The sequence below is a fragment of the Mobula birostris genome, chromosome 26, assembly GCF_030028105.1.
Source record: "Mobula birostris isolate sMobBir1 chromosome 26, sMobBir1.hap1, whole genome shotgun sequence".
NCBI lineage: Eukaryota > Metazoa > Chordata > Chondrichthyes > Myliobatiformes > Myliobatidae > Mobula > Mobula birostris.
The window spans coordinates 5,487,958-5,510,709 of NC_092395.1; the positions used below are offsets into that span (position 1 = coordinate 5,487,958).

Genomic DNA, 22,752 nt, shown 5'->3' on the forward strand with positions numbered 1-22,752 from the left:
GACACACAACAAGGAGTCAGTGCCATTTCACTTGAGATAAATGTCTGATGGAGCAGAATCACGTGCCAGCAAACTTCACACAGACACCATTGATCCCAGAGGAAATTAGTGTCACAAGTGCATGGATATACAAATATAGAAAGAATGAAAAGATAAGTTACCTTAAAAAATAAGATATACAAGATTTATAAATCAAAGATGACAGGATTTCCAAGTCACACTGATAAGATGGTAGTGCAAGAATTACCATAATATTATACAGTAATGGGTGCACATTCACAATGTCCAGATAGGTGATGGCAGTATTGCACAGGGTGTCTGCGTTAGCAGGGTGTGGTAAACAGAGGTTAATAACGGTCTAACAGGAGGGGGTCATAACTTCGCTGGCTGTAGATTAACTCATTATGGAGCCTAATGGCAGAGGGCAAGAATGACCTCATTTAGCACTCTGTTCAGCTAAAAGTGGCATGCATTGTCTAGGATTGCCAGGATTTTCCGGAGAGTCCTTTGTTTTACCACAACCTCCAGTGTGCCCAGTTGTCACCTGGAGGTGAGAAGCCCAAAAGTCGAAGCCCCTGGGCCAGCTTACCCAGTAGCCAGAGGCCTGAGATCTGCAAGTCTGGGCCAGGGACTGGAGAACAGGAGCTTGAGTGTCAGGTAGCCTGATCTGGTGTTGAAGGCCCGTCTGCGTGAGAGCGCGAATGGGTGGGTGGTAAAAGGGCTCGTTTCCCTGTTGTCATCTTGTCATTCTTGCTGCTTGTGTTGTTCTGCCAAGCATTGTGGGTACGTTATGTTGGTGCCAGAATGCGTGGTGACACTGGCAGGCTGCCTCCCAGCACAGTGTTGAGAGTGGGTTGTTAATGCAAATGACTCATTTTACTGTACATGTGAAAATTAATCAGAATCTGAACAACATAGCAATGATTTAATGTTTCTGCAATAAAATTTGGGCAAGACTTCCAGTGCAAGGAGAAATCATCAGAACCAGGTTTACCATCACTAGCATAGGTTGCGAAATCTGTTGTTTTGCAACAGCAGCACATTGCAATACACAATTTAAAAACTAAATTGCAATAAATACAGGCATTTATACAGAAAAATAAGCAGTGCAGGAAAATAGTGAGGTAGTGTGATAATGCAAGGAGAATTCACATGGGCATTACACTTTAAGCTTTATTGGCCATATATTTCCATGATGCTTAAGTTAACACTATTATACATAGCATGGTAAAAATCCAAATTAAAAACATTGACTGAAGCATTATTTTGTGTTTCTAGCTTTATCCCACTGTTAGAAGACATCATAATGGTTACACTCAAACAATCCTTGGTGACGGAAAAATTTCGGGTCACTTTGGTTCTTGAAAAGTACAAGAATGTCATACACTTAGTGGCCACTTGATTAGGAACACCTGCTCATTAATGGAAATATCCAATCAGCCAATCATGTGGCAGCAATTCAATACATACAAGCATGTCAACATGGTCAAGAGGTTCAGACCAAACATCAGATTGGGGAAGAAATGTGATCTAAATGACTTTGACCGTGGAATGATTGTTGGTGCCAGACTGGGTGGTTTGAGCATCTCAGAAACTGCTGATCTCCTGGGATTGTCACACACAACAGTCTCTAGAGTTTACAGAGAATGGGGCGAGAAAAGCAAAATCCTCAGTGAGCGGCTGTTCTGTGGGTGAAAGTACCTTGTTAATGGTCAGAAGAGAATGGCCAGATTGGTTCGAGTTAACAGGAAGGCAACAGTAACTGAAATATCCGTGTGGTGTGCAGAAGAGCATCTCTGAATGCACACGTTGAAACCTGAAGTTCATGGGCTGCAGCAGCAGCAGATCAGAGCAGGTTCCACTCTGGTGGCCACTTTATGAGGCACTCTCCTCTACCTATTAAAGACGCCACTGAGTGTAACTAGACAGTTGAGGCAGCAGCATTGAATGTTTGTAAAAATAACAAAGTTACCTGATAGCTCACAGTTTTCTTGTGCTCACTCGTCGCAGGTGAAGCTTTTCTTAGAGACCTTAGCGTGATGTTGGAGGTGTGATGCCCTGAAGAAACATCTTCCTTCTGGAACAGCTCAGCAATCAACATTGACTGAGCAACAGAATGAAGGAAGGTTAACAGTGAGATATTATTTCAAGAAAACACAGATTCTGTCCTGTATCATTGTCTAGCGTGCAACAGTGTTTGAGAGATTGGACTGAAACCCCACTTTGAATTCAGATCTCAGACAGCTCCGTGAAGGAATTCCACTACTCATCACCATGACATTGTCTGAATCTTATTTCCAGTCAAGAGTAATGAGACCTTTCCCCATTAAAGTTGATTCCAATGCTATTACAACCAAACTCAAATTACCAAGACCCACAAGATTCTTCACTCTACCTCTATACAATAACTTTAAAAAGAGATTCAACACAGGAACTGGCCCTTCCAGCCCAATGAACCCATAGTTCCCAATTACAATCATGTGACCAGGCCCTTCTAGCCCAATGAACTCATGGTTCCCAATTACAATCATGTGACCAATTCAATGACCAATCCGTATGTCTGTGGGATGTGGGAGGAAACTGGATCACCCACGTGGCAACTGGGGAGACAGAGACAGAGACAGACAGAGAGACAGACAGAGAGAGACACTCACACAAGGCTGGAGGAGCTCAGTAGGTCAGCTAGCATCTATGGAAAAGAGTAAACTGTGAATATTTCAGGTTGAGACCTTTCAAAAGGTAGTGGATATGGCCCAGTAATTCACAGGTAAAACCCTCTCAACCAATGAGAACATCTACATTAAGCATTGCCATAGAAAAGCAGCACTCACCATCCAGGCCATGCTCTTTTCTCATTGCTGCCCTTCAGGTAGAAGGTACAGGAGCCTCACAACTCACACCACCAGTTCAAGAACAGTAACTACTCCTCAGCCATCAGCTCTTGAACAAAGGGGGATAACTATACTCATTCCACTTCTGGTGTTCTCACAACCAATGGTCTCACTGTAAAAACTCTATCTTGTTATTTCATGTTTGTTGTTTATTGCTATTTGTTTATATTTACATTTCTACAGTTTGTTGTCTATTGATCCTGTTTACTCTTACTGTTCTCTAGATTTGCCAGGTATGTCTGCAGAAAAAGAATCTCAGGATTGTATGTGGTGACATGTATGTAATCTGATAATAAGTTGTACTTTGAACTTTCATCAGGACTGATGAAGGGTCTCGGCCGAAACATCAACTGCTTACTCTTTTCCAAAGATGCTGCCTGGCCAGCAAAGCTCCTCCAGCGTTTGCATGTGTTGCTTCAGATTTCAAGCATCTGCAGAATCTCTTGTGTTTGGGAAAACGACAAACTCCTTATAGACTGGAATGAGAATTTACTCTTGAAGTATTTGCATTAATATTCTAAGATCTACATTCTGCAACTACTTCTCCCGACAAGCATTCTGGCCTTGAGCAACATCCAAAACTGGGGTCCCCTCCAAAAGTCATCAAAACCAAGTCTCTGTTGGGCAGTCATGTACCAAGCACCAAGAGCTTACTTCAGCTCAACCCCAACAGCAACCTTCTCCTGTTTCCCTCCCAGTTAATGGAGAGAACAGAAGTCAGTGATGCAAAACCTCCATCTTCCATCATGAAACCAAGCTTCACATCTCTATCAGCAGGATCTTAGACCATCTCAAACTCAGACATTGCCACAGTTTGCCTTCCAGTTTTATTACCAATTTCAGCTCCCTGAAAGCACCCTATCCCAAATTTATTTGCCCAGTATCTGGATAAGCTTGACAATCTCCCATACCCAGAGCTCAGAATTTAAAATTCATATCAATAATCACTTCCACCATTCAATTTCTGGAGTATTTGGGAGTTTCAATCCCTATCTACATCTCCTTCTCACTCAAACATGGTTAACACCTGGTAAACATCTCTTCCTCTACTTCACTGAACACCCATGAACTATCTCACAAATCACCCAGGAGAGTTTTCTCCTTGAAGTAGATGATTAGTCCTACACTGTAGATAATGGTAGGCGTTCCACTTTTGGCAGGTAGAGCAGAACTTCCCGATGGCCAACATTCCAGTCCATGATGAGTCGCCCTCAGGGTGGAGGAGCAAATCTTGTATTCCTTCTGGGTAGCCTCCAACCTGATGGCATGAATATTGATTTCTCCTTCTGGTTACATACATTTTAAAAAATTCCCTCCCCCTCCACTCCTCTATTCCCCACTCTGGCCTCTTGCGTCATCTCACCTGCCCATCACCTGCCTCTTGGTCCCGTCCTCCTTCCCTTTCTCCTATGGTCCACTCTTCTCTCCCATCACATTCCTTCTCTAGCCCTGACCTTTCCTACCTACCTGGCTTCACCTATCACCTTCTAACTTGCCCTTCTTCCTTCTCCCCATCTTTTCATTCTGACATTTTGCCCCTTTCTTTCCAGTCCTGATAAAGGGTCTCTTCCTGAATCGTTGACTATTGATTCATCTCCATAGATGCTGCCTGCCCTGCTGAGTTCCTCCAGCATTTTGTGTGTGTTGTTCTGGATTTCCAGCGTCCGCAGAATCTCTATTTATTCCTGCCACATCCCTGCAGTAGGTTCACTGCCAGGCTGACCAACAATGATGTGGAGCAGAAGATAGCAGAACAAATCAAAATGAAGTTTACGCAAAACAGCAAAATAAAACATTTGATAGGCAAGAAGGCAAGAAATTAGCACGGATATCCCGACTTCAAGCTTGATTGGTTTTGAAATGTTCATCATGAATGTGGAACCCATAGCAAGCTGACACTTACACATGTTTTTTCTAAAACCATCAAGATTAGTGTGCAGGATAGGCAAGACAAAGTTGAAACTCCGCCCCCCCTCCCCATTACACCCAAATCCAGAACCCTTCCATGCAGGAGAAATGGTAAAATAAAATAGTTAGTGTTAGAACAAAATTCCCAAATGCACAGTTTACCGTCCCAGGCTGGAGAAAAACCATGTGCTTATGTGAACGTGGTCAAAATTAAAACTATTCTTAACAGCAAGCAACACAATTATTTCATTAAACAAATGTGATATTAAACAAGTTCCCAATAAGCTCTACATCACATAAAAGCTTCAGGCTTGAGCAAGTTCTTACGAAGCATGGCCACAACAAGAACATTAACTAATCCTAAAGCTGTGAAGAGAGAAACGGGCAACATGGTGTTGCAGTACAACATATTCATAAGACATAGAAGCACAATTAAGCCATTCAGCCCATCGAGTCTGTTCCATCATTTGATCAGGGCTGCTTTATTGTTCCTCTCAAACCTATTCTTCTGCCTCCTCCCCATAACCTTTGATGCCTTTACTAATCAAGGATCCATCAACCTCTGCTTTAAGTATATCAAGTGATTTTCACCTCCAAAGCTGCCTATAGCAATGAATTCCCCAGATTCACCACCCTCTGGCTAAAGAAATTCCTCCTTATCTCTGTTCTAAATGGATACCCCTCCATTCTGAAGCTGTTCCTCTAGTCCTAGAATCTCCCATTACTGGAAGCATCCTTTCCACATCCACTGTCTAGACCTTTCAATATTTGGTAGGTTTTAATGAGATTTTCCTGCGGCCCCCGCCCCCCCATTCTTCTAAACTCCAGCAAGTACAGGCAATCAAATGCTCCTCATACGTTAAACCTTTCATTTCTGGGATCATTTTCATGAACCTCCTTTGGATAAACTTACAGTCAATTTTGAAATGAGATTATCCAAACTGCACATGGCAAAGCAGAGTTGTTAAATGTCCATAGAATCTTAAGCTTAGGAAATCAAGGGCTTTCATAGTACAGGAATAAAGTACATTCCATTTACTAGGGATCAGAGGTACAGTGAATGTAATTGGGCAACAATCTCAACCAATAAATAGATCCTGTTAGTAAAAGTGAGGACAGTGGTCATACAAAGAGCAAGAAAATTACCTTCTGCATCGTTTCATCAGGATTGGCAAAGAAAGAAAAAAAAAGTTTTAGGTTTGAGCAAGTTGCATCCAGAGCTATTGAACTTAAAAAAAAGTATTGCACTACACTACAGGTTGAAACACAATCGGTAACATCGATGATCAAATCTAAAAATCAACTGGCCAAAACCCTGCTAAAAAATTAGAACAAAAGGCGTCTGGGGAGAGATTCAAACTGCAATTTCATTTCAGCTACGTTACGCTAGATTGACAGAATACAGACTTGGATAATGATACCAAATGGGGTGGCACGGTTATCAGTACTAACCTAAACATACAGATACATGTACTGTCTTCTCACTACCACCACTGGGCAGGAGGTTCCATAGCCTCACGCGCTATGCCGCCAGGTTCAGGAACAGTTACTACCCTTCAACCACCAGGCTCCTGAACCAGCGTGGATAACTTCACTCACCCCGACACTGAGCTGATTCCACGGCCTAAACACTCATTTTCAAAGACTCTTTACAACCCATGCTCTCACCATTATTTATTTACTTCTATTATTTGCATGATTTGCCTCCTTTTATCCACTGGTTGTTTGAAATTCTTTGTTTATCTGCAGTTTTTCATTGATTCTATAATATTTCTTTGAACTTTGTCACTATATACTAGTTTGCGATTCATTTTCCTGTAGACATTCACAGAACTTAGCAACGCTCACAGTACACTGAGGAACTCAGCAGGTCGGGCAGCATCAGTGGAAGCGATGGGTTCTGGCCCGAAACGTCGACTCAGCGTTTCCACTGATGCTGCCCGACCTGCTGAGTTCCTCCAGCGTACTGTGAGTGTTGCTTTGATCCCAGCATCTGCAGATTATTTTGTGTTCACAGAACATAGTACATTATCAACATATGTTACAGCTATACAAGACCTTGGTCAGACCCCACTTGGAGTACTCTGTTTAGTTCTGGTTACTTCACTACAGGAAGGATGTGGATACTACAGAGAGAGTGCAGAGGAGATTTACAAGGACGTTGCCTGGATTGGAGGGCATATCTTACTAGAATAGGTTGAGTGAACGTGGCCTTTTCTCCTTCGAGCGACGGAGGATGAAAGGTGAACTGAGAGAGGTGTACAAGATGACAAGGGGCATTGATCATGTGGATAGACAGAGATTTTTTTCCCAGGGCTGAAATGGCTAACACGAAGGAGCATAGTTTTAAGGTGCTTAGAAACAGGTACCGAGGAGATGTCAGGGTAGGTTTTTCCATACAGAGAGTGGTGGGTGCGTGGAATGCACTGTCAACGGCGGTGATAGAAGTTGATACAATAGGGTCTTTTAAGGGCCCCTTAGATAGATACATGGAGCTTAGGAAAATAGAGGGCAATGCAGTAGGGAAATTCTAGGCAGTCTCTAGAGTAGGTTACATGGTCGGCACAACATTGTGGGCCGAAGGGCCTGTAATGTGCTGTAGATTCTATGTTCTATGTATGCAAACTATATATAACCTCAGATTTGTCTCCTGACAGACAGACACAAAGAAACCCAACAGAACCCACTAAATGGAAGACCGTCAAACACCCGATGTGCAGGAAACAACTAAATTATGCAAACAATAAAAGTAATTCATGTATAACAACAAAACTCGTATGTACTTTGATCATGAACTTATTTTGATCTAATCGTACAGCAAGTGGGGCTTGCTAGAAGCTAAGAGCACTGGGAAAACCCTTTGCAACTATGAGCAGACCAGAGCCAGAGACGGCCACATCACGAAAAGGGAGGAACCATTTGTGTAATATTCACAAGGTGTCCAGCCTACGATAGAAGAGATGGGCACACGGAATGTTTCGCAGCAGGGGGAGAGGAGGAATGCATTACAGCTGCAGAATGACAGCATTTCACTCATGGAACGGGAACATGTCCTGTGGTTACTGAGTTGTGAAGGCTGGCACGTAGAAAGCAAATGCAGCTTAATTATAATGGTAATTACAGTGCAAAGCAAGCTGAAATGACACCTTTTTGAAAATGCAATCGCAGTAGACTGGAAGTACAATCAAATCACCCTGCACTCTTCTAAAAGCACTGGGGGAATACTGACATCTGAAGGATCTGATAATACCAGCAGAATCCAGGACTCTGATAAGAAACACAATTCTCGTTTATTATCTGAATAATAAACTGGTCAGAATCAGGTTTATTACCACAGATACGCCGTGAAATTTGCTGTCCTGCGGCAGCAGTACAGGACAGTTAAAAAAAACGAAGTTACAATCAGAAATATTTTTAAAATGTAGTAGTGAGAGCAAAATAGCAAGGTGGTGTTTGCGACCATTCAGATATTCATTTAGAGATGCAGCACAGAACAGACCCTTCCAGCCTAGCAGGTCGTGCTGCCCCCCCCCCCACCCCCCACCCCCCCAGTATAACCCTGGCCTAATCACAGGTGGTGGGGTGGACACATGTCTCCACCAAAGGAGGTACAAAGCGCTCCTTGCCCCCACTAGCCCTCAGGTCACCCTTGGAAGAGGTGTAGCACCTGCTGAACCACCCCCCCACCTTCCCCGATCAGGGTCACATGAAGCCATGGGGGCAGGAGGTGTATAGTCGTATGAGCAGCTGGTGCACATCACAAGTCCTGGTTATGCAACATCTGACACCAGAAAGACAATCTCTGAAGAGCATTGATAATGGCTGGGCTCACCCATCTTGTAAAGACACCGCCCAGAAGACAATGGCAAACCAGTTCTGTAGAAGAAAAGTAACCAAGGACAATCATGGTCATTAATAGAGAGGCCATGATTGCCCACACCGTAGGACACAAATGATCAAACAAGTCACAGAACAATGTACAATGACCGATTAACCGGTCTGTCTTTGGAATGTGGGAGGGAAGTGTGGACAGTGAGGAAACCCACATGTCCACAGGGTGAACATACAAGATACTGGAGCCACTGAGGAAACGTACACATTCACAGACGGCATCGGAAATGAATTCTGAACACTGAACCCCCGAGCTGCCACGGTACCATGGCGCCCCAATGGCAGTGGAGAAGCAGCATTTGCTAAAACATTGAGTGTGTGTCTTCGGGCTTCTGTACCTCCTCCTCGATGGTAGCAATGAGAAGAGGGCATATCCTGGGTGGTGAGGGTCCTTAACGACAGATGCTGCCTTTTTCAGGCATCGCCTTTTGAAGATGCAGCAGTTTAAAAAGGCAGCTAACTACCACCAGGTAACTAGGGATGGGAATTATACACCATCTCAGCCAGCAAGGCAAATGAGCCTTGACTGAATAAAATGCCTTCAATTATACTCAGATTTTTGAAAACAAGGGACATGCAGGATCACAACCTTCCATTTTCCAACTGTTTTTTTTAAACAAATCCTCAATGGAAGTTCAATTGTTTTCAAACACAAGAGGAAAGGGATTACTAAGGACAAAATTGGTCCTCTGGAATACCCGAAGGGTGGAGTCAAAACAGATGGGGAGAAGATCTTAAATGCGTTCTCTGCGTCTGTATTAGTCTATAGAAGTGAGGCAAAAGCAAGGCATCAACTTCATTCACCCTGTGCCGATTACAGAGGAAGTGGTGTTTGCTACCCTGAGGCAAATCAGGGTGGATAAATCCCTAGGGCCTGACATGGTGTTCCCTCGGACCCTATCAGAGGCAAGTGCAGAAATTGTCAGGGTCCTAGCAGAGATATTTAAAACATCCTTCGTGACAGGAGAGGTACCAGAGGATCAGAGAATAGCCAATGTTGTTCCACTGTTTTAAAAAGGCTTCAAATGGAAATCAGGAAATTATAGGCCAGTGATTCTGACAGTCAGTTGTGGGAATGTATTCTAAGAGACCACATTTTTAAGTATTTGGTTAGACATGGACTGATTAAGGATAGTCAGCATGGCTCGTGCATGGTAGGTCAGGTCTAACCAATCTCATGGAGTTTGAGGAAGTTACTAGGAAAGTGGATGAAGGCAAGGTAGTGGGTGGTGTCTACATGGACTTTAGTAAGGCATTGACAAGGTCCCACGTGGCAGGCTGGACAAGAAGCTTTAGTCGCTTGGCATACTGGATAAGGTGGTAAATTGGATTAGATATTACCTTTGCGGAAGAAGCCAGAGGGTGGTGGTAGATGGTTGCACCTCTGACTGCAGGCCTGTGACAAGCGGTGTGTCACAGGGATCGGTGCTGGGTCCTTTGTTGTTTGACATCTATATCAATGATCTGGATGATAATGTGGTTAACTGGATCAGCAAATTTGTGGATGACACCAACATTGGGGACATGTTGTAGTGAACAGTGAGGCAGCTATCATAGCTTGCAGAGGGATTTGCATCAGCTAGAAAAATGGGCTGAAAAATGGCAGATGGAATTTAAGGTTTTGCTCTTTGTTGGGACTAACCAGGGTAGGTCTTACACTGTGAACAGGAGGGCACTGAGGAGTGTGGTAGAACAAAAGGGATCTAGGAGTACAATATATAAGTCAGTGAAAGTGGAGTCACAGGTAGATAGGGTCGTAAAGAAAGCTTTTGGCACATTGGCTTTCATAAATCCAAAATAATCAGCAGATGCTGGAGTCAAAGCAACACTCACAACACGCTGGAGGAACTCAGCAGGTCGGGCAGCATCCGTGGAAAAGATCGATTGACGTTTCAGGCCAGAACCCTTCGTCAGGACTTCTCACCTGACGAAGGGTTCCGGCCTGAAACGTTGACTGATCTTTTCCATGGATGCTGCCCGACCTGCTGAGTTCCTCCAGCATGTTGTGAGAGTTTCATAAATCAATGTATTGAGTACAGAAGATGAGATGTTATGTTGAAGTTGCACAAGACATTGGTGAGGCCTAGTTTGGAATATTGTGTGTAGTTTTGGTCACATACCTACAGGAAAGATGTAAACAAGGTTAAAAGAGAGCAGAGAAAATTTAAAAAGATGTTTCTGGGTCTGGAGGACCTGAGTCACAAGGAAAAATTAAATAGGTTAGAACTGTGTTCTTTAGAACATAGGAGATTGAGAGATTTGATAGAGGTATATGAAATTATGAGGGGTATAGATAGGGTAAATGCAAGCAGGCTTTTTCCAGAAGTTGGATGGGACTACAACCAGAGGTTATGGGTTAAAGGTGAAAGGTGAGAAGTTTAAGCAGAACATTAGGGAAACCATTTTCTCTCAGTGGGTTGTGGGGTTGTGAAGTTGTGGATGAGCTGCCAACACTAGTGGTGAACGTGAGCTCAATTTCAATGTTTAAGAGAAGTTTGGATAGGCGCATGGATAGTAAGGGTATGGAGGACTATGGTCCTGGTGCAGGTCATTGGGAATAGCCAGTTTAACTGGCATTTGGCATTGACTAGATGGGCCAAAGGGCCTGTCTAGTCAGTTGGACTTCTCTATGATTGTAGACTCCTACACTCAGCCAGAATATGGAGGGACTATCAAAATATCAGTCACTAAACAGCCATTCTGGAGATTTTTCCCCTCTCCTCTTCTTCAATTCTCCACTCTGGCCTCTTACCTCTTCTCCTCACCTACCTAACACCTCCACCCCCCCCCCGTGTCCTCCTTGCCCTTCTCCCTTGCTTCATTCTCCTCTCCTATTAGCTTCCTTCTTCTCCAGCTCTTTATCTTTTCCACCTATTACCTCACAGATCCTTACTTCATCCCCCCCCCATCCACCTGACTTTACACATCACCCTCTAGGTCTGTCCTCCTTCCCCCTCCCCCACCTTCTTATTCTGGCATCTTCCCCCTTCCTTTCCAGTCCTGATGAAGGGTCTCTGCCTGAAATGTCAATAGTTTATTCATTTCCATAGATGATGCCTGATCTGCTGAGTTCCTCCAGCATTTTGCTTGTGTTGCACTAAACATTCAAATTCAGATGATGCCTCAGGAAATAAGATTAAAGGATTATGTATTATTGTGAAATGCCAGCCTAAATGAACATGCAAATCTTTTGCTAATTAAAAGTGGTTTTGCTCAAACTTTGTGAAATCCAGGAATTAAATGAATTCCAACCAGTTTCAGACAAATATTGGAATATTGCTACCAGCTAATCCCTCAATATTACAGAAAACCTGCAGTCCAGACTGCTCACAGTCACTGCGGTGTACACCCAGGTGCGCTGTTTCGTGACCATGGAGAGCTGGTTGCATCACCATCTGCTACAGAGGCGTCACTGCACAAGATTGGAAAAAGCTGCAGAAAGTTGTAAACTCAGTCAGCTCCATCATGGACACTAGCCTCCCCACCACAGGACATCACCAGGAGATGCCTCAAAACAGGCAGTGTCCACCATTATGGATCGTCCTCAGCCAGGGCGCACTCTCTTCTTATTGCTCCCATAGGGATGGTAAAGGAGCCTGAAGGCACACACTCAACCGTTCAGAAACAACTTCTTCCCCTCCACCATCAGATTCCCTCAATATTACCTCAAGTTGCAGTCCACTCGGCTCAGATTCACCGTGGTTTACTGTAATTACAAAGGGAAAGACTAGAGCCACAACTTGGCATTTGGTGGAGCAAGCTTTTTATTACCAGCTTGATGGATTGTCAGATGCAACATCACAAATAGAAAATGCCTTCCAGCACTGTCACCTATACACAACCTGGAGACAGGGTAGAAAGTGCAAGGAACAGAGGCTGGCTGGCTGTTATTCAAGTTCATTGTTATTTACCCGTATACTGTACATGTATACCACCAAATGGAGGAATGGTCCTCCAAAATGCAACTTGAAACATCACCTGTTTCTGTCTTTTGATGTTGACAGACCTGCTGAGAGTTTCCACCATGGATTGACCTAGCAATATATTGTGATCTCAGTTGCTCAGAACTCTGCTGTTAATAATGGATGGTCCAACACTTGCGTTTGGTGTTTTAATCTCAGATGCCTAAAGGAACAGCCTGAAAGGAGGAGGGTGGGCACGGGACTAACAACCCCATCCCGTAAAAACCAGGAGCCACAGAAACACCAGCAGAAGCTCCAAACTCCTCACCCCGGGAGAGGAAGGATCTTCGATGGGCTGCACTTCGAAAGACCAAAAGACTGGCCCAGGACAGGGGACTCTGGCACGCAGCTGTTATTAGCCTATACCTCAGTAGGCATGATGGGCTTAAGTCAACACACACTTAAGCCACAAAGTTAAATGAGAACTTACCTTGCTTGCTTTCAAAATTTTAATCGGTTCTTCATAAACTGTATCTCTATTTTTCTCCAAAAATCCTTCACATTGATACAACACCTAAAACAAAAACAATAACAATATTTTAGAGATTACAATGGCTAAATCTAGCAGACAATAATTTCAAATGTTATAGCTCCCGAATTTAAGCAAGCTGATAAAATGGTACCTGCTGCTAATACAAATGCTCTGTTGAGTGAAAAATGCAGGGCTATGTAGGATGAAAGGGTAAGATTGATCTTAGCAGGTTCAAAGATCACTACAAACCCTTCGGCCCATGATGCGGGTGCTGACCCATGTTCTATATCAGAAGGAGCAGTCTATGACTGCAGGCAATACAACCTTATTTTAAATGCATCATCACACTGAATTTGCAAAATGTAGCAATTAACTGTGTAATACTCAAAACAACAATACATTCTCAAAGCAGAAATAGATGTGTGATGTCATGGTGGCTAGCGTGGCGCTGTAACAGCCTAGGGTGTCGGAGTTCTGAGTTCAATTCTGGCGCAGTCTGTAAGGAGTTTGTACGCTCACTGCGTGAGCACGTGGGTTTCCTCCTGGTATTCTGGTTTCTTCCCACTGTTGAAAGACATACCAGTTAGCAGGTTAATTATCCTGCGGTTAGGCGAGTGTTAAATTGGTGAGATGCTGGGCAGCCTGGCCTGAAGGACTTATTCTGCACTGCCTCTCTACAGTAAAAATTACCTGTGTAATAACCCGTGTAAGTCTCAAGTCCAATGAAAACAAGAGATGCCAATATTTAATTTGTAGTGTTAAATCACACCAGTTTTATTAAAATTAAATTTAGAATGTTCAGGATTCTTCAAATTCTCTCATCTCGGAAGCCCAGAAAATGTGAACTTTCACATTTGTAACCTGTGTTGATTGCATTTATTTAGGTTTTTTGTCACAGTTAATTTAAGTCCAGAGGTAGAATTTAAAAATCAGTGACATACATTATCAGCAAAATGATGAATGATGAAAGCAGAATTTGACATCCTGGGTTTCTGGAAGTAGCGACTTGCTTGCTGATGCCGATCAAAGAGCTTCTGGGCCCACTTCTCATCCGTTCCTTTAGGCATCTTCAAATTAAACACAAGTGTTAGACCATTAATTACGAACTGAAGAGCTATCAGCAACTCGAGAGAGGTCACAATGTCCTGCTTGGTCAATCCATGAAAGACCCAACGATGCTGGAAACACTGCGCAGACCAGTCAGCATCAAAAGACAGGACAGAGGTAATGTTTCAAATCACTTAGCAAAGCCGTGCATCCAACTTCAAACCAACTGCTGCTTGCAGGTTACATGAAGAACAGGACACTGGTTCGTGTTTAAAGATTCAAAGTAGCTGTACTATCAAAGTATATAAGCAGGATACAACTCTGACATTAGTCCTCCCACAGACAGCCATGAAACCAAGAAGCACCATGGAACCCAAAGAAACCAAACACCTAATGCGTGAAAAAAGAACAAATCACACAAATAGCAAAACGCAAGCAACTCACAGAATATTAAACATCACCGCAGATTCCTCAAAATGGTCTAGTTTCAGTTCACTTCAGTGCTGTGTGGTTTATCGACTCCAGGCCACAGAGCTAGTTTGCACTGAAGCACTCCAATCAAAAATCGCACAAAATAGCAAATAAAACGTAACCAGAATCCAGAAACAAGCAAAATGAACCACAGGGTCCTCCAAAAATGAGTCACAGCCAATCAAAACTTGCAGCATGGGATCCAAGACTCTCCTACACCTTCCTCCAGCTAAAAGCTTAACTTGTTAAAAGTTTAACTTTATCACTGACCACACACACACACACACACACACACACATTTGGTTAGCTCAACATTTATCCCAGCAACTGTAAAGGGGACATAATAATTGTTACTCCAGATTCGATGCAGCACAAAAAAAAGCAATAAATATAAATACACAAGATAGCTAGTATACATAAAGCATCTGTAGATCAGGTGACTGACAGGAAATGATAAAGTAGTGGTGGTTGGGGGTGTGGAAGGGTGGGTTCGTGGGAGAAAGTGTTGATCAGCCTTACTGCTTGGGGAAAGTAACAGTTTTTGAGTCTGGTGGTCCTGGTGTGGATGCTACATAGTCTCCTCCCTGATGGGAGTGGGACAAACAGTCCATGAGCAGGGTAGATAGGATCCTTCATGATGACCCTTTTCTGTATAAATGTCATTACTGCACTTTATTTCCAATACATAAAGGATTACATTTTTACAACTCACTAAGCTGGCAATCAGTTTTTTCCAATTAGCTTGTCTAAGTCAGAGATAGAAATGGTAATGATGCACATTGCTATCTTCAACTTCTGGTTCAGAACGGTGAGAAATACAGCTCCTCAGAAGGCAGCTATCAGCTATCAAATCCACTTGCAGCATTAGTATATTCACCTTCACTGCAGATTCAGCCAGGTGTAAAGTTTCAACATTCGTACATTGTTCTATTGTGTGTGTCTGGACTTGAGCACCAGGTTCGGGGACAGTTATCACCATACAACCACAAGGCTCCTGAACCGGTGTGGATAATTTCACTCACCTCAACACGGAACAGATTCCACAATCTATGGACTCACTTTCAAGGACTTTACAACTTATGTTCTCAATGTTGTTTGTACATTTATTATTATTTAACAGTTTGTCCCTCACCAAGTTCAGCAACAGGTATCATCACCCGACAAACATTCGACTCTAGCTTGAGACACTTGTTGATACTGTGGACTCTGACTTGTGAGGTCAAGAGAGTGGAACCACCCCAGTGCAACAGCTTTTCCTCCTGCACAGGTCTCCTGTCATCGTCAGACCCAGTGGACAACCACCAACGTCAGGCTCCTGAATCGATGTGGATAACTTCAATAACCACTGATAGAATCAGAACCAATTCTACACCAACAAACTCACCCTTCAAAGTTCAAAGTAAATTTATAAGAATACTTGCAACTATCGTTTGCACTCCACAGAACGCTGCCAATTATCACCAGCGCCATCTTGATATATATATTCTTAATATTATCAATGAAGTCATTTTAAAATATATTCTCAATACAACTTTAATTTTACAGTTTGCATTTTTCTCATTGTTTGTCAATCTGTTATGCACGATTTTTTTCAAGAAAATCTATTGCACTTCCTTTGTCCTCCCCCACCCCAACCTATTAATGCCTGAAAGAAAATGCATCTCAGGGTGGTACATGGTAACGCAAACGTACATACTTCGGCAATGAATTTGCTTTGAACCTCCAAGAGGTCTCCAGGTTGCTTTGCAAGCAAAGACTGTTAAATACCCCAAGGTATGACTTGGTCCACCCCGGCCCCAAGCGTCCTTGTACATGTGGACCATGTAGTGACACAAAATGGGCTTCTGATCAGTATTATTAGAAGCAAAGGAGATTATTCCAGATGGCCTCCACTTCTGAACACATCAAGGAAATAATTACTCCTAATTATTCATGCTCATTACTTCATCTTTTTGCTCATTCTATAGTTCTCACCTCTACCTGAACCACAAGAGTTCCGACTTGTGCTTCAAGTCTGCAGCCCTCAGTACAACAATGTGCACCTTTATGGTCAGCATGGTAACAATATTAACTGGTCTTTCACCTTTTGAGCAAAGCTCAAAGTAAATATGTCAAAGTACAAAAAGAGTACAGTACACCATAAATGCACATCTCCTGGCACTGTCGGTAAGGAGTTTATACATCGTTCTCCCAGTGACCGCATGTGGGTTTCCTCTGGGTGCTCCGGTTTCCTCCCACAGTCCAAAGGTGTACCAGTTGGTAGGTTACTTGGTCATTGTAAGTTGTCCGTGATTACACTAGGGTTAAACCAGGGGGTTGTTGGGTGGCTCAGCTCGAAGGGCTAGAAAGGCCTGTTCCGCATTGTATCTCAATAAATAAACTACCCCAAGATTTGTCTTCTTGAGGGCATTTGCTGTGGAACAAAGAAATACAATAGAATCCATGGGGAAAAATAACAGACAACTAATGTGCAAAAGGCAGCAAACTGTGCAAATAAAAACAAAAAAAACTGACAGCACAAGTTGCAGAAAGTTATGGAATCAGATAGGTGATGGAATCAGTACAGAGTTGACATGATTCTGAGTAATTAAAGATGGGAGGTCCTGATGGCTTAAGACCATAAGATATAGGAGCAGAATTAGGGTATTTCATCAAGGCTGATCCAATTTTCCTCTCAGCCCCAATCTTCTGCCCTTTCCTTGTAACTCTTCATGCCCTGACCAATCAAGAAACTACCAACTTCTGCCTTAAATATACATAAAGACTTGGCCTTCACAGCTGCCTATGGCAAAGAATTCCAGAGATTTCTAAAAGAAACTCTGAGGTTGTGTCCTCTGGTCTTAAACTCTCCCACCATAGGAAACATTCTCTCCACATCCACTCTATCAAGGCCATTCACCCTTCAATAGGTTTCAGTGAGGTCACCCCTCATTCCTCTGGCCCAGAGTCAAACACTCTTCATATGACAAGCTGTTCAAACCTGGAATAATTTTCATGAACCTCCAGTTTCAGCACATCTTTTCTAAGGTAAGGGGCCCAAAACTGCTCTCACTACTCTAACTGAGGCCTTACCAGTGCCTTATAAAGTTTGAACATGTCATCATTGCATTTATATTCTAGTCCTCTTGAAACGAATGCCAATATTGCATCTGCCTTCCTCACCACAGACTCAACCTGCAAATTAACCTGCACAAGGATTTCCAAAGCCCTTCGCATTTCACTTTTTGTATGTTCTCTCCATTTAGAAAATAGTCAACCCTTTCATTTCTTCTTCCAAAGTGCATGACCATATAATTCCCGATACTGTATTCCATCTGCCATTTCTTTGCCCATTCTCCAAATCTGTCTAAGTCCTTCTGTAGTCTCTCTGCTTCCTTAAAACTACCTGCCCCTCCACCTATTTTCATATCATCTGCAAACTTTACAACAAAGCTATTAATTCCATCATCCAAATCATTGACATATAACACAAAAAGAACCTGTCCCAACACAGACCCCTGTGGAACATCACTAGTCACTGGCAGCCAGACAGAAAAGGCTCCCTTCATTCCCACTCTTTGCCTCCTGCCAATCAGCCACTGCTTTATCCATGCTAGAATCTTTCCTGTAATACCATGGGCTCGTAGCTTGTTAAGCAGCCTCATGTGTGGCACCTTGTCAATTTCCTTCTGAATATTCAAGTACACAACATCCACCGATTCACCTTTGTTTATCCTGTTTGTTATTTCTTCAAAGAATTCCAACAGATATGTCAGGCAAGATTTTCCCTTGAGGAAGCCATGATGACCTCAACCTATTTTATCATGTGCCTCCAAGTACCCTGAGACATCATCCTTAACAATTGACTCAATATCTTCCCAACCACTGAGGTCAGACTAACTGGCCTATTGTTTCCGTTCTTCTCTCCCTCTCCCTTCTTGAAAAGTGGAGTGACATTTTCCAGTTTTCTGGAATCATTCCAGAATCTAGTGATTCTTGAAAGATCATTACTAATGCCTCCACAATCTCATCTGCCACCTCTTTCAGAACCCTGGGGTGTACACCATCTGTTCCAGGTGACTTATCTACCTTCAGACCTTTCAGTTTCCCAAGTACTGTCTCTCTAATAATGGCAACTTCACACACTTCATGACCCCTGACACCTGGAACTTCCACCATACTGCCAGTGTCTTTCACAGTGAAGACTGATGCAAAATATTTATTCAGCTTGTCCACCATTTCCTTGTCCCCCATTACTACCTCTTCAGTATCGTTTTCCAGCTGTACGGTATCCACTCTCGCCTCACTTTTACACTATTGTAACTGAAGAAATTTTTGGTGTCTGCTAATATTATTGGCTAGCTTACTTTCATATTCCATCTTTACCTTCTTAATGACTTTTTTAGTCGATCTTTTTTAAAAAGCTTCTCAATCATCTAACTTTCCATTAATTTTTGCTCTATTATATGCCGTCTTTAGCTTTGATGTTGTCTTTGACTTCTCTTGTTAACCAATGTTGTGTCATCTTTCCTTTAGAAAACTTCTTCCTCTTTGGGATGTATATATCCTGCGCCTTCTGAATTGCTTCCAGAAATTCCAGTCATTGCTGCTTTGCCGTCATCCCTGCCAGTTTTCTTTTCCTTTCAATTCTGGCCAACTCCCCTCTCAAGTCTCTGCAATTCCCTTTACTCCATTGTAATACAGATACAAATTTCTTCTCGAATTTCAGGGTGAATTTGATCATACTATAATCACTTGCTGCCAAGCGTTCTTTTACCTCAAGGTCTCCAACTGATTCTGTTCATTGCACAACACCTAATCCAGAATAGCTGATCCACTAGTGGGCTCAACCACAAGTGCTCCAAAAAGCCATCTTGTAGGCACTCTAAAAATTCCCCCTCTTGGAATCCAGCACCAACCTGATTTTCCCAATTTACCTGCACATTGAAGTCCCCCATGATTATTGTAACATTGCCCTTTTGGCATGCATTTTCTATCTCCCATTGCAATTTGTAGGCCACATGCTTACTACTGTTTGGAGGTCTGCATACAACTGCCATCAGTGTCTTTTTATCCTTGCAGTTCCTTGGCTCAAACTACAATGATTCAACACCTTCTAACCCTAAGTCACCTCTTTTTAATGATTTGATTTCATTTTTTACCAACAGAGCAATGCCAGCCTGTCTTTTCGATACAGTATGCATTCTTGGACATTAAGCTCTCAGCTACAAATCTTCTTTCAGCCGTGATTCAGTGATGCCTACAACATCATAGCAACTATTCTGCAACTGTGCTATGTTCATCTACCTTATTCCACATACTGCATACATTCAGATACAACATCTTCAGCCCTGTATTCACACTTTTCAATTTTGTCACGCCATGCTCAACTTTTTGATTCCCAACTTTGTCTGAAGTCTTACCAACATCTGCCTCCACAACCTCTCCACTAACAGTCCTGGCACTCTAGTTTCTATCCCCCTGCAACTCTAGTTTAAACCCCACCATGCAGCATTAACAACCCTTCCCGCTAGGATATTAGTCCCCCTCAAGTCCAGTTGCAAACTGTCCCTTCTGTACAGGTCCCACCTTTCCTGGAAGTGAACCCAATAATCCGAAAATTTTATGCACTCCCTCCTACACCAACTCCTTAAACATGTATTAAACTGCATGATCTTCCAACCTCTGGCCTCACTAGCATGTGGCACAGACAGCAATCCTGAGATCACAACGCTGGAGGTCCTGCCCTTTAACTTAGCACCCAACTCCCTATGCAGGACCTCACCACTCACCCTACATATGTCATTGGTACCTACGTGGTACCAATGCTGTTCACCCTCCCGCTTAATGCTAAGGACTCGATCTGAGATATCCCGGACCCTGGCACCCAGGAGGCAACATACCATCCAGGAATCTCGCTCATGCCCACAGGACCTTCTGTCCGTTCCCATAACTAACGAATCCCCTATTCCCACAACGTGCCTCTTCTGCCCCTTCCGAGTATCAGAGGCTGACTCAGTGCTAGAGACCCAACTGCCAGCTTTCCTCTGTTCAGTCATCCCCCTGACAGTATCCTAAGTGATATACCTATTGTTGAGGGGGATGGCCACAGGAGTACTCGGCACTGGCTCTTACCCCCTTCCCCGTCCTGACTGTCACCCAGTTTTCTGTGTCCCGCACCTTGAGTGGAACTGCTTCTCTACATATCCTATCTATCACCCCTTCAGCCTCACGAATGATCTGGAATTCATCCAGTTCCAGTTCCAGCTCCAACTCCTAAAACGTAGTTTGTTAGAAGCTGCAGCTGGATGCACTTTTCGCAGTTGTAGTCGTCAGCGACACTGGAGGTCTCCCTGCCTTCCCACATCCCATCCCGCAAGAGGAGCTTTGCATTATCCTGCCTGTCATCTCTACTGTCCTACCTCAGCAAATATAAAGAGAATGAAAAAACTGTTTTTCCTTTCCTTATTTTTCTCTGAGTGAAGCCTTGAAGAGCAAAAGCCTTAGATCACCACTCTGTGAGCCACATGGAGAGGATATTGATAGGCTCACAGAGTGCATCACTGATTACATCAACTTCTGTGTGGACTGCAATGTTCCGACAAGAACTGTCCTTTGTTATTCAAATAACAAGCCATGGGTGACAAAGGACATTAAGGACATCCTGAATGCTAAAAAGAGGGCGTTTAGAGATGGAAATAGGGAGGAGCTGAGGGCAATACAGAGGGACCTGAGAGCCAGGATCAGGGAGGCTAAAGACAGGTACAGGAGGAAGCTTGAGTGGAAACTCCAGCAGAACAACATGAGAGAGGTCTGGAGGGGGATGAGGACCATCACTGGGTTCCAGCAAACTAGCAACAGAGGAGCTGAAGGCAGTGTGGACAGGGCCAATGAACTTAACCTGTTCTTTAACAGATTTGACATTGTGGCCCCTGCCCATCCCCCCCCCACATGAGCCATCTGTTGTTGGCCCCCAACCAACACATATTCCACTCTCCCCTCCTACCACTCCTCACAGTCCCCCACCCTGCTCTCATGACTATACCCCTTCCCCACACGAAACCACCACGGTGGGCTTCACAGCTGAACAGGTGAGAAGACAGCTGAAACGTCTCAACCCAAGCAAGGCTGCAGGACCGGATGGTGTCAGTACCAGGGTGCTCAAAGCCTGTGCCCCTCAGCTATGTGGAGTACTTCGCCATGTATTCAACCTGAGCCTGAGGCTCCGGAGGGTTCCTGTATTGTGGAAGACGTCCTGCCTCGTCCCTGTGCTGAAGATGCCACGCCCCAGTGGCCTCAATGACTACAGACCGGTGGCATTGACCTCCCACATCATGAAGATCCTGGAGAGTCTCGTTCTGGAGCTGCTCTGGCCTATGGTTAGGCCACACTTAAGATCCTCTCCAGTTCGCCTACCAGCCCCGACTAGGAGTTTAGGATGCCATCGTCTACCTGCTGAACCGTGTCTACGGCCACCTGGACAAGTCAGTGAGCACTGTGAGGGTCATGTTTTTTGACTTCTCCAGTGCATTCAACACCATCCGCCCTGCTCTGCTGGGGGAGGAGCTGACCGCGATGCAGGCGGACGCTTCCCTGGTATCATGGATTCTTGATTACCTGACTGGCAGACCACAGTAGGTGTGCTTGCAACACTGTGTGTCCGACAGAGTGATCAGCAGCACTGGGGCTCCACAGGGGACTGTCTTGTCTCCCTTTCTCTTCACCATTTACACCTCGGACTTCAACTACTGCACAGAGTCTTGTCATCTTCAGAAGTTTTCGGATGACTCTGCCATAGTTGGAAGCATCAGAAAGGGAGATGAGGTTGAGTACAGGGCTACGGTAGGAAACTTTGTCACATGGTGTAAGCAGAATTATCTACAGCTTAATGTGAAAAAGACTAAGGAGCTGGTGGTAGACCTGAGGAGAGCCAAGGTACCGGTGACCCCTGTTTCCATCCAGGGGGTCAGTGTGGACATGGTGGAGGGTTACAAATACCTGGGGATACGAATTGACAATAAACTGGACTGGTCAAAGAACACTGAGGCTGTCTACAAGAAGGGTCAGAGCCGTCTCTATTTCCTGAGGAGACTGAGGTCCTTTAACATCTGCCGGACGATGCTGAGGATGT

At 43.8% G+C, this 22,752-nt stretch overlaps 1 protein-coding gene across 3 annotated transcripts in view; it reads right to left on the reverse strand.

The window, feature by feature from the left end:
• LOC140188342 (unconventional myosin-Vb-like) overlaps positions 1–22,752 on the reverse strand; it is a 166,976-nt gene that overhangs the window by 87,713 nt on the left and 56,511 nt on the right. For 2 of the 3 annotated variants that reach the window (XM_072244507.1, XM_072244506.1), the window contains exons 13-15: positions 14,066–14,191; positions 13,083–13,166; positions 1,973–2,104 (exon numbers count right to left, since the gene is read on the reverse strand). In XM_072244507.1, the coding sequence (XP_072100608.1) occupies positions 1,973–2,104; positions 13,083–13,166; positions 14,066–14,191 (342 nt within the window). The remainder of the gene's footprint in view (positions 1–1,972; positions 2,105–13,082; positions 13,167–14,065; positions 14,192–22,752) is intronic. The other variant, XM_072244508.1, reaches the window with a different exon arrangement.